Genomic DNA, 12,804 nt, shown 5'->3' with positions numbered 1-12,804 from the left:
GTCATGCACATGAAACCTTGACCATTGGATTTCAGAGAAGTAAGGTGGAGGTTGAGGGGATAGGAAAGCCCAGTTGGAGTTTAAAAAGCATTAGAAGCAGGGAGAATAGAAACTCTCAAAATGTTATCCTTATAAAAGAGAGTAGAGAAAAGATGTAGTAGCTGAAAGAGGATGGCAGAGTCAAGACCAATTATAGCATGTAATTTGGGAATGATATCTTAGAGGAAATGTAATGAGAGAAGAAAATGGCTGGGATGATGTTCATGAGGAGGAGCGATGCAATGGGAAATAGTGAACAGTGCAGAGAGAATGCCCTTAGATTAGGAAGTAAGGCACAAATGTGCCTGAGCAAGTAAGAAGAGGTGGTGGTGGGAACTTGGGGAGGTTCCCTTCTGCCAGCGTCTTAGTGAAATGCTGAGAGTAAGTGTAGGGGAAGAAATTTTGGAGATTTGAAGAAAGAAAAAAAGGTACAAAATAGTTGCTAAGGAGAGAAGGCATGGGAGAAGATTGGTGAATAGTAGTAGGCTAGCCAGGCAGTGCTCAGGGTCCACCTGAAGCTGCGGATTAAAAATTTAGAGTGAGACCAGTCAGCCAAGGTGTGTGTCTCACTTCTGCAGCATATGGTTGGGTGCTCCGTGGGTGCAGGTTCAGAGCAGCTGGAGAGTAGGATCTAGCCAGGCTGTGGTTTCTCTTAGCAAGGGCAGAGAAGCAAGAGAGGGCAAAGAAATTGGGATGTTGGAGAGTAAAGACCATAGAATCGGAGCTGGTGAAAAAAGCAATAGGATACCAGGGTGTTAAGTGGCAATACAAAGGTGGTAGAATGAATGGATCATTGGGTTCAGGTAAGGTCAGTCAGTGGAAATGGAATATTAGGTGAAGATATTGCTTGGAAACAGGGCCACCGTAATGAGATTAAAAGGAGTTATTGGCAGTAAGAGGTTTAGGGATGGCAGTGGGAATGAGTTGTGAAGGTGGGGTGGAGGATGAGATCACAGGAGGAAAGGAGGGCCAGGAAGTGAAAGGCCCTAGGGTACTAAAAAAAGGATCACCAGTGTGGATCTTGAACTCACCAGGAATTGTGCTGAGAGTAAGGTTGAAAGATTTAGAGTGTGAGCCAAGAGCTCAACACCTCAGTGAATGAAGTGAAAATACAGCCTTTTCAATTTGGGCAGCTTTTTTTTTTTTTTTTAACTTTTATTTTTTACCTAAAGTCAGACTTAACTGAAAGTTGCCAGAATAGTAGAAAGAATTCTTGTATATCCTTCACCCAGATTCTTCACATGTTAATGGTTTACCATATTCATTTGCTTTATCTTTCTCTCTCTATACGTATTTTTCCTTAATCTTTTCAGGATTGAATCCTGACGTGATGACTTTTTCTCCTAAATGTTTCAGCGTGTATTTTCTAAAAATAAAGACATTTTCCCATATAACCAAATAAAATGACCAAAATCAGGAAATGAACTTTGAAACAGAGCTGTTATCTATAGACCTTAATCAGATTTTGTAAATTGTCCCAAAATATTCTTTGTTAAAAATTCCAGATCATGCATTGCATTCGGGGTCATGTCCCCTTAGTTTCCTTTCATCTGGACCAATTTCTCAGCCTCTCTCTCTGTTTTATGACATTGATGTTTTCAGAGACTCTAGGCCTGTTTTTTATTGGGTGTCCCCGAATTTGAGTGTGACATTTCCTCATGTTGGATGCAGGTTTGCATTTTTGGTGGGAATACTGCCACAGTGATCCTGTGTTCTCGGTGCTCCGTGGCAGGTGGCACAGGATGTCAGTTTGTCCCGTTCCTGGTGATTATTTGGTGAGGAGGAGATCTGCCTGGTTCCTGCACTGCGAACTTACTCTTTTCCTCTTTGCAGTTATGTATCTTGTACAGAGATATTTTGGAACAATGTAAATACCCTGTTACTCCTGTGTGGTTTTCCTAATCACCTTTTTCTTTTATCTTCCAGAATGGTACTGGGAATGTCTCTTGCGACCATGGTTTTATAGGATACTTGCCGTGGTTTTGTCTGTCTTCTCTGTGATTGTTGTGTGGTCAGAATGCACATTCTTTAGTACTACACCTGTCTTATCCCTCTTTGCAGTCTTCATACAGCTGGCTGAAAAAACTTACAATTACATTTATATCGAGGTCAGTTTATTTTGTATCTGTCATAAACGTGTGTCAGTTCATAGAATAGCTGTCAACTGTTGTTTTTTTCTTTATATACTCTAGTAATGAGGAGAGCATTGAAGTGCCCCGCAGTGTTACTATTCAGATTTTCAAAAATGAGCTTCATCCATTTGCCCAGACTCTAAAAACTAAGAGCTGTGTTTGAGGAGAGATGACAAGGTGCCAAATAGTACAGAATTCTTTTACGAGAATACATTGAGCCTGTTTATGCCAGTGAAGGCACAGAACTTAAAGAGTCTTCATGTGGAGAGTTGCCAAGGGAGTGGGAGAACGGGCTCACTTCAGGAGGTAGATTTGAAACCCACGGACAGGATGTTGAACTGGTTAAGATGTAGATTTTTTTCCCATAAATTCATTTGCGTAGATGGTTAAGAAAAACTGTTCCCATGTTTAAATTTTAGAACATCAGTAAATGTTAGCTGGAAATAAAGGATGATGCTCACGAACGTATGCAAAGTGCTCAGGTCTGTTCTTCTTCAACTGGTTTTGCTTGTTTTTCAGATTGCTTGCTTCCTTTCCATCTTCTTTCTCAGCATCTGCGTTTACTCTACTGTGTTCAGGATCCGTGTGTTCAACTACTATTACTTGGCCTCACATCACCAGACTGATGCTTACAGCCTTCTATTCAGCGGCATGTGAGTAGAAGGGTGTTTACAAACACGGGACGGCCTCCACTGCGTGCAGTCTATGGATCTCTCATTTACTGCTTGTCCTTTATGGGTGTTCCACTCACCCCTGTATTTATGTGAGCTCACTGATCAGGTTTAAGCATGAGTTAGACTTTTGATTGCTAGCTGAATCCTGCTTGAAGTTTAAGGTTACAGTAGGTTTACTAGGTTAGGGAGGCAAAGAAAGAGCCTGGATTTACAGTTCAGAGATTCAATAAATAGGTGAGTAAATACTAGGGCCATTTGAGAGTTTAGAGGCTAAGTCAGACCTAGAGAGTTCTGAGATTCCATGGCATCAGACTGCATCGTGAAGGGCTTAGGAAAACAAACAAGAAGAATCTTTGCTAAGAGATTTAGTAAGAGTTTAGAGCGACAGCTCTAGCTTGGGCTGTTATTTGTCCCTATTGTTAAATTGTCATATTGGGTATTTAGAAGGGGTGGACTTAGGGAAGTTCACAGAGGAATCCATATCTGAGCATCTTTAAGACTTTTTTCTTTTGCCAGTTTTCCTCCAAATGTAGAGTCATAGGAAGTTGTGAGTGTAGTACAAAGAGTCCTATTAACCTTCACCCAGCTTCTCCGAATGGAGACGTTTTATATAGCTGTTGTATAGTATCAAAACCAGGAATTATACATTGATATATTACTGTTAATTAGATGATAGACTTATTTAGTTCTCACCATTTTTATCCTTAATTTGTGCATGTGTGTGTGTGTGTGTGTATGTGTGTGTGTGGATTCATGTAACCACCACTACAATCAAGATACAGAATTGTTCGATCACACAAAATAACCCCTCATGTTTCCTCTTTGTATTCGCATCCTCCCTTCATTTCCCTCTCCCCGTATCCTCCAACTCTAGTTCTGTGAGAGTCTCTTTTGAGCTGGACAGAACTGAGCTTAGGCAGTTCTTTATACCTGAACTTGTCAGAGTGACATACTTCGATACAACTTCAGGTTTTATGTAGTGAGTACAGCTCCCCTTGAGGATATTGCCATCCTTGCCATACTGAGACAGATTACACAGAGGGTAGACTTGGAAAAAGTGCATACACAGGCACTCCACAGATTCTTAGGCTAAAGCAGTGGCAAACACCACCAAAGCAGGCAGCCTGAGGCTGGAGTTTTGCCCTGTAGGTGTTGATGTTTTAGGGAGATGCAATTAATAGGATTTTCAGAATGTCTCTCAAGTAAGGACAGTTCATATTAAGAATTCAAGATAAATGTAATACAAATAGATGAAAACAATAAAATGCATTTGCTACCATATTTTTTACATATTCTGTTTATAAATGTGTTTATTACAGGTTATTTTGCCGTTTGACTCCTCCTTTATGTCTTAATTTCTTGGGTTTGACACATATGGATTCATCCATCTCTCACCAGAATACACAGCCAACTGCTTATACATCTGTAAGTATGGTTGGAGCGCAGTTTTTTTAGATTCATTGTCTCTCTGAGATGTATTATTGTGGGATTTCTTTTAATGCCAGCAGAAAAGTTCTGTAGTGTTATTAGGATCTTTTTTTTTTTTTTGATATCAAACTTTCTTTTAAAGGTTGTGTATGTAATTTGTAATTACTAATGACTGGATAAGAATTATTTCGCTCTCTTTTACTGTAAAAAAAGTTTTTTGGTTCACATAGGTTGTGCAGCTGAGCAATATCAATAGACCTCATTATTAGCTTTTATATTTATAATCTTCATGGACACGATAATTTTCAGTAATATTTATAAAATAATAATTTTCTTGAAAGCCTTAATAAATAAGCAAATTCAGACATAATTGACATATAACATTGTATTAGTTTAAGGTGTACAACACAATGATTTGATGTATGTATATATCTTGAAATGACTGCCACAGTATCTTTATTAACATCCATCACCTCACATACTTAAAAGTTTTTTTTCCTTGTGATGAGAACTTAAAAATGAATCCATTTAGTGCTTTATTTCTACTTTTCAAAAAGTCCAAATTTGTTAATATGGTTGGTTATGAGTGAATTTTCCAATGGTGGAAAGGAATATAGAAAATATAAAACTGTACTAATTTAACTTTTTTCTTTTTTTTTTTTTTGCTCTTTAGATTATGGGTTCCATGAAAGTTTTATCCTTTATTGCAGATGGATTCTATATATATTATCCTATGTTGGTGGTAATTCTCTGCATTGCTACTTACTTTAGGTAAGAATCGTAGCGTCGATTATTTTTCCTCTAACTCTTGTCCAATCTGCCCTTTTAAATATTTACTGGTTAGGTTTTGGTTGTTTGTTTTATTGTGGCTTTGGGGGAGCTGGGGGTAGTTTAAAGGATTTGCTTAAGTGATGAGGTCAGGCTCTCCCTCTGAAGGTAGATTTCAGAAAAGAGAAGTACAATCATTCTTTTACAAGTATTTAGGCTACAAAGTGATAGGATTGATTACAGAATGTTAACTCTAAGTCCCAGCCTTCAACAATGACAGGCAGTGTAGCTTATAAAATACCCCCATGACCATCTTTTATCCAGTAACATAAATAAGTCTTAGAGCTTTCCCCACAATCATTGCCAGGTTTCTAGAGGCCTCAGACCTTCGCCAGCACAAAACATCAGATGAGGAGCAATTGTAATTAGGCAGTACATTTAAGGCTGGAAAGGATACAGACTACTGTTTTTTATAGGATTAGAAAAAAGTGATTGAATCTTTGCCTAGGGTACCACTCGAAAGGAGGTAAAGAGAGATATGCTTGTCTTCTAGCACCTTGTCTTCCCTACTTGCACATGGCAGGTGCCCTCCTCCTGTACTAGGTCTGCGGTCTTCGCTAACTGCGTAAGTGCTCCGTGTCACACCAAAAAGACCGCTCTTAAAAAAATATTTATTTTTAAAGATTTATTTACTTATTTATTTGCGAGAGAGAGCATGCAAGCATGTGTGAGTAGGGGAGGGGCAGAGGGAGAGGAGAGAGAGAATCCCAAGCAGACTCCACGCAGTGTGGAGCCTGAGGCAGGACTCGATCCCACAACCCATGAGATCACAACCTGAACTGAATGAAACCAAGAGTCAGACACTTAACCAACTGAGCCACTCAGGTGCCCTTAAAAATATATTTATTGATGTTAATCAGTTTGTTTTTCTGATGAAAATGTTTCACCCAACCACTTTTCATTTAAATCTTCCAGTGCCATTATTATAGTTATTACAAATAATATGTGTGTACTTATTAAGAAGGTATTGAATAAACACACAAGTATTGTTTGAAATAAATTCTCTCAAATGTTTTAAAACATTTCTTTTTAAAACATTTCATAGGTAAAATAAAAGATTGTATTTTAAAATAAAACTGTAAATGTGAACTGATAGTAAATCTAACTTTCAAGTGTTTTTCTGAAGGTAGAAACAGTAGTAGGTTTGTGAAAATGTGTCATCGTTGTGAAAATGATGTAGTAAAGGAAGAGACCATACTTCGCATGTCCAAAACTTAGTTTTGGTTATATGCTTATTTATTTTAAAGGTTTATAAAACTATTAATGAAACATTAAGAGCTTGTAATGTGTGACTTAGGTCTTCACGTGTTAGTAGTTACGTTTGCAGGATTAGCATCTCTTGCTACCGGTTGTTATATGGATCAAGGAATAGATGGGTGGGATAGTGCTTTATCAGCTATAAAATCTTAAATATAAAGAATTACTATGTCTAAAAAGAAAATTATTCATTAAAGGTTTTGTTTTAGAGTTAAATGGGATAAACTTTGAGTCCCAGTTTGTCTTTTAGGAAAAGGCAGGCCAGATTCTTTAATTTTCAAATTATCTCTCAAAATAGATATTCTATTATAGAGATGTATGAAGCAATGCCTTAGTGACATTTTAATGGTATATTGCTTCATAGGTCCATTTTCTTTTGAAATGCTGCCGTAATTAGTCAATTCCCGTGTTTTAGTGTTTTTTTTTTTATTTATTTATTCATTTTTTTAGAGAGAGAGAGAGACAGAGCACTCACAGAGGGGGGTAGGGTGGAGAGAGAGGAGAGAGAATCTCAAGCAGACTCCCCGCTGAGTGTGGAGCCCAACAAAGGGCTCCATCCCACCACGCTGTGATCATGACCTGAGCTGAAATCATCAAGAGTCAGTTGGATGCTTAACCTACTGAGCCACCCAGGCGCCCTACTAATTCCCATGTTACTAACAGTGCAGCCATCCCCAGAGTTAATATTCAGACTTATCTGCCTAGAGAGTGTAAGGCTGTTTCCTGACACTTTAGAGAAAGCTATGACCTTCCCAGAAACAAGGATCTAGTTTGGGGCTTCTCGTCCTAGGGTATTGTATTCCCATAAGGACATGAAAATAGTAAGGGAATTATTTAAAGTCACTGAATTAACATGACCATCTACCCAAAACCCCAGTTTTGCTCAATGGTAAATGGTATATTAAAGCAAGGAAATATATTATGATTTTTTACACATCATCAGATTTACACAGTCAGATTTTTTGCATATCGGTCATGTAAAATGGAAGACCTTCACTTTCTTGTAGCTGTTCTACTGTTTTTCTTTCCTCCCAGCGCACATACGCCTGAATCCCCCCCAACACACACACATTCATTCCCCGCTTTCTCCTTCTTCCTCTCTCCCCTCTTGCTCCATGTATGTGTTCAGGCTTATGCCATTAGAAGTACATCAGTGAAAAAGTCTGAAAACTAAGGCAATAAAAAGAGCTTGGTCTTTGTTTTGTCTTGGATTTAAATCTCAGCTCTAAAACTCCTAAATGATGATTAGCAAAGTATTTAACCCCTTGAGCCTCTGTTTCCTTATCTGTAAAGTGATTATTTCTTAGGATTACAGTAAGAATAAAATGAGAGAGTAACTGTAAATTGGCTGATGTATATGGTAGGATCTTAACAAATATTAATCCTGCCTATCCATCCATTGCTTCTTTCCTTGTGTATCGTATTTTCAGAGTATTCTTGTCCTATACAATAGTGAGGTTTAAAGTAAATACCAAATAAGGGCGCCTGGGTGGCTCAGATGGTTAAGCGTCTGCCTTCGGCTCAGGTCATGATCTCAGGGTCCTGGGATCGAGTCCCGCATCAGGCTCCCTGCTCCTTGGGAGCCTGCTTCTCCCTCTGCCTTTCTCTCTCGCTCTGTCTCTCATGAATAAAAAAAAAAAAAAAAGTAAATACCAAATAAGATAAAATAATAGCCCTCAAGATATCGTAATAAATTCAGAGTGTATAATTAAAGCTATTTAAGTGGAATTGACTAGCTCTCAGGTTATTAAAAAAATTGAACATGAAAATCAATTTGCATAATTAAGATTTTCTAAATCAGGTTATCTTACACTTGGGAATACTGGTTGTGTGTGTATTTTCAGCATTAGAATTGTTTGACTATAAGAAAAGAATAAATTGCATTTGTATTACAGCCACTGTTTTGTATTATGTAATAATTTTCTGAAGGAATACCTTCAGAAAACCTAATGGCCCAACTCAGTTTATTTTTGTAAGAAATCTGGGTATAATGAATACCGTGTCAGTGGAGTACTGGCTATATAAACTTCTTAGGAAGAGAAATACGTCCTTCTTAAAGAAAGACAAGTATAACTACATAGCTTGCTGTGATAACTAATAATAAAACATAGGCTTCTTTGGGGTGACAATACTAAAGAACAGTTTATCTAAACATTTACAATGAGAAATAATGCTTGTCTTTTCTAAATCTACTTTTATTAGTTTGGGAACTCGTTGTTTGAATCTACTTGGTTTCCAGCAGTTCATGGGAGATAATGATATGACATCAGACTTGGTTGATGAAGGAAAAGAGTTAATCAGACGAGGTAAGATTTGTCTTTTAAAATAAATGAAAGGAAAGTACTAAGACTCAAAATAGAAAATTAGTGTTTGTATAATTTGTAATTTTTATTTTTTTTTATTTTATTTTTTTTAAGATTTTATTTATTTATTTGGGACAGAGAGAATGAGAGACAGAGAGCATGAGAGGGAGGAGGGTCAGAGGGAGAAGCAGACTCCCTGCCGAGCAGGGAGCCCGATGCGGGACTCGATCCCGGGACTCCAGGATCATGACCTGAGCCGAAGGCAGTCGCTTAACCAACTGAGCCACCCAGGCGCCCTGTATAATTTGTAATTTTTAGTCTATCTTCAGAAATGAATGTTTTTGGGGCACCTGGGTGGCTCAGTTGATTAAACGTCTGCCTTCGGCTCAGGTCATGATCCTTGGGTCCTGGGATTGAGCCCCATATTGGGCTCCCTGTTCAACGGAAAGCCTGCTCCTCTCTCTCCCTCTGTTGCTCCCCCTGCTTGTGTGCGCGCTCTCTCTCTCTATGTGTCAAATAAATAAATAAAATCTTGAAAAAAAAGAAATTAATGTTTTTTAGCTAAAAATCTACATACAACCTTCATAGCAAAAATAATTTGAAAACAAATGATGGTTTCATCCATCTTTAAGAAATACCGCAGCAGAAATTTAGTATGTCCTCAACTAAATAATGCTCTTGGATGGCGTTGGAGTCATTTTCGTGTTTTTCTGGAAACAGATTTGCCAAGCTCAGTACAACTACCAAATTCATGCGTTGAAAGAATCATCAGTTTAATACCGCACAGGAAATCATTCAAGCCAAGGCTGGTTTTGAGAATACCATGATCATTAACAACCTGTTAGAATACATGGCACCCTACTAGAGTCTAATCCCAACACTGAGTACATCAAATTTCCTGATGTTCAAGTGATGGTAGGGAAAAAAGAAAACAAAACTTGAGTGTGGGGACATTGATTCCTAGACATTCTCCCTACGGGGGTCTGGAGCTTTTGTGTGATCATTAGTTAAATCTAAACCAAAATATTTTGTGGCGCCAATAGAAGCTATTGTAACCTTCCAATTCTCTTCTAGGAAGGTGGGGTCTAGCTGATATAATGGTTCTACTGCTTTTTACATTAATTAGATCTCATCTGGAGTATCATATTTCAGTCCTGGGTAAGATTTCAACAGTAGAACTGATAAGTTAGAGGTATTTAGAGAAGGACAGCCAGAACTATGAGACTGTAGAGTGTATCTTATGAAAAAAAAATACTGAGTATATAGCCTGAAAAGAATAAGGGGAAGGACTTTTATGCAGGAAGAAGTATCAACTTAATTTAGAAGATAAGGCAAAGAAAAAGAAGTTACCAACAAATTTGAGATCACCATGAGGAAGAACTTATTCCTCTAAAACTATTTAGGGAAGGCCTAAAGGTCATCTCCAACAAAAATACAGAAGGTATTTTCTTTGGACTTAGGTGACCTCTTAGGTTCTTTCCAACAATAACCTATTACTTTTGACTTTGTAGTAATTTAAAGGAAATTGGTCATAGCCTGATACCTTTACTTCAGTTACTCTACGTCTAATTAAACCATGTTATACCAAATTTGAGACCACTTTTCTGTCTCTAGAGAAGAGAAAAAGGCAAAGGCAAGAAGAAGGTGAAAATCGAAGAAGAGTAAGTATAGTACTTATTAATTTGCTTAACCTAATCATAAGAATTTTACTGATTTAGAATTGGCTAAAGACCAAAGCACAGTGGGAAAATGACATAGGACACGTTTTTTAAAAAAGGTAATTTTAATACTTTCAGATGTACATTCTAAGTGTTTTGTCAGACCTGTTCTAAAAAGTCATTAGTATTAAATTACTTGTGTCCAGCATCTAGCAGTTTCTTGCCTAAGGTCAGTGCTCTGTGAATACTTAATGAAAGAATTAATAAATTCATGCAATCTTGTTATTAAAGTCATTTTGATTGCTTTAAAATTGTTATGCTTTTTGGTAATATGACATTAATTGTATTCCTCTTCAATTTTCTTCAGTCCTTTGTTTGCTGAGGCAAACTAAACTTCACCTAGAGAGTGAAAAAGCAGAAAATTAGAAAAATTTAGTCACGGTTACCACAAGTTTACAACACCTAGGTGTATCTATACTGGAGAAATGAAGACTCAGAGGAGACATGATAGCTGTCTTCATATATGTTAGTGTGTGTCATGTAAAAGGAGACTTGTTCTTTATTTCAGAAGCCATAACTGGAACCAGAGAGTGGAAGTTACTGGAGATAGATTTCACCTCTCGGTGAAAACTTCTAACTTCCACAGTTTATCAAAATTGTGATGGGCTGCTCACAATAGAAACTTCCATGTCATCTAATAAGAGAGCCAATGACATGGCTATTTTAGAATGAAACCCTACACTGCAGGGGAGGTCGAATAAGGTGACCTCTAAGGTTCCTTTCAGTTCTAAGAATTGATTGAGTAGCATCCCACTTCATATGGTTTGACTACAGCTATCTAATCATGTTTGTATACAACTCTAATTTTGCTTTCGAAAGTGACTTTTCAGGTCTCTGATATTTGTAGTTTATTTATATAGGAGAAAATTTTGTTAACATTTCATGAATTATTAGGAGTTCTCATAACTTTTATGTGGTCAAGCTAAGCCTGTTGTAGCTATCGTGTTGTTTTGACATTTTAGACAGAAGAATTGAAAAGGTTAATTATAGCAAGCAAAGATGTCTATAAATCTTCATTTGGAAGAAAGTTTGGAGACTGTATTAAAATCAGGTAGAGACAAGAAAAATTATTTTTGAAAATTTTCATGGTACTATGCTAATCATACTGATTATCTGGTGAATTTCTGATGAAAATAACTAAATTCTCTTACTCTATACATACAGTCTGTTGACACTGATGAATACTTTCTGCCTATGAGTTCCTTTGTTACATATTCATTTGTGTTTCTGACTTAGGAATGGAAAGAACGTTATGGACACAGTAGAGAAGATTCCACTAGAAACAGAAATATTCATGTTGACTCGAAAGAATCAAGCCTCTCAGATCTTAGTACCACCCGATGTAAGTCGTTTATTTTCTAGTTCCCTTAGAAGTTTTCTTATGCTTGCTTGCATAGAGACTGAGAATTAAGACAGCCATTCAAAAATGCTTTAGAGAACTGTAGAGGTGGTTCTGCAGTGTCTTTCCTTTTTCACACCTCAGTGTATAGAAAGAAAGGGAAACTCAAGTATGCATTCTGATAGGAGATGGAGAATTGGGACAACGCATGAAGAGTTGTAATCATACTACCCTAAATAATATCAGTACTTATCCCAGGCGTGTTGTAGGCAGGTGTTGATTTCTACTATTTACCTAGATGTTGTTCTTTACTTTTCTGTTAGTAGATGTAGGCAGTTCACTCATTTTTATAACCGTTGCCTGACTGACCCATATGTCAGATACTTTCCCAGGTATACAGGGATATAGAGAAGTTAATTTCCTGTCCTTGGGATGCCAATTAATTTTGTGAGGGACTGATAGCAAGTAGAAAACATTTGCCAGTGGGTTGAGTTAGGATACCTCCCCACATCCTTGACCCTGCCATCTGCCCCTGGGAAGGTGGCAAGAACCCTATTTTTGCCCAGGACTCTGACCAGAGTAGATGGTAGAGGAGGTTTGTCTTTGGGGGAGATGCAGGAATGCTGAGAGAGTAGAAGGGGACACTCCTGATGCTGAGGGAGCTCAGCTCAGGGGATAGAAAAAGAGTTCTTTATTGGGAAAGGATTTCTGTGATAAAATAATAGTAACTGAGCATTTGGGAATGAATGGTACTTAGCCAGGTGAAGGTGTTTTAGGCAGAAAGATGAATGAGTGACTGAAGAGTACCTTTGGGAGAATGCAAGTTTGTTTCTGTGACAAGATCCTAAAGTATGAGGAGCCTGATAAGAGGTAAGGCTGCAGAGACAGTTGGGAAGCAGGTATTACCATGCTCAGAAGTGAAGACTTTCTCTCAAGTGAAGATTTCAGTCAGGAAAGGAGCATGCTCAGATTTTTGGTTTCAAAAGATAAATTTGAACATAAAGCATGATTTCCGGGGAAGTGGGACACAGAAACCAATTTAATGTCTGTGTTGGTAATGCGATCAAGAAATGAGGGCCTGGGCGC

General features: G+C 37.7%; 1 protein-coding gene across 3 annotated transcripts in view; it reads left to right on the top strand.

Annotated features, from left to right (window-relative positions):
- The window catches only part of LOC118006460 (G-protein coupled receptor-associated protein LMBRD2), a 40,680-nt gene that overhangs the window by 24,523 nt on the left and 3,353 nt on the right, over positions 1–12,804 (top strand). For all 3 annotated transcript variants that reach the window (XM_034999122.1, XM_034999123.1, XM_034999121.1), the window contains exons 10-16: positions 1,966–2,147; positions 2,691–2,824; positions 4,165–4,270; positions 4,947–5,044; positions 8,561–8,664; positions 10,276–10,322; positions 11,616–11,721. In XM_034999122.1, coding sequence (XP_034855013.1) covers positions 1,966–2,147; positions 2,691–2,824; positions 4,165–4,270; positions 4,947–5,044; positions 8,561–8,664; positions 10,276–10,322; positions 11,616–11,721 — 777 coding nt within the window. The remainder of the gene's footprint in view (positions 1–1,965; positions 2,148–2,690; positions 2,825–4,164; positions 4,271–4,946; positions 5,045–8,560; positions 8,665–10,275; positions 10,323–11,615; positions 11,722–12,804) is intronic.

This window comes from Mirounga leonina, unplaced genomic scaffold, assembly GCF_011800145.1.
Source record: "Mirounga leonina isolate KUSES-001 unplaced genomic scaffold, KU_Mleo_1.0 Mir_97, whole genome shotgun sequence".
Lineage (NCBI taxonomy): Eukaryota > Metazoa > Chordata > Mammalia > Carnivora > Phocidae > Mirounga > Mirounga leonina.
Note: the sequence above shows the minus strand (reverse complement) of the source record. Positions and strands in the feature narration are given on the sequence as shown.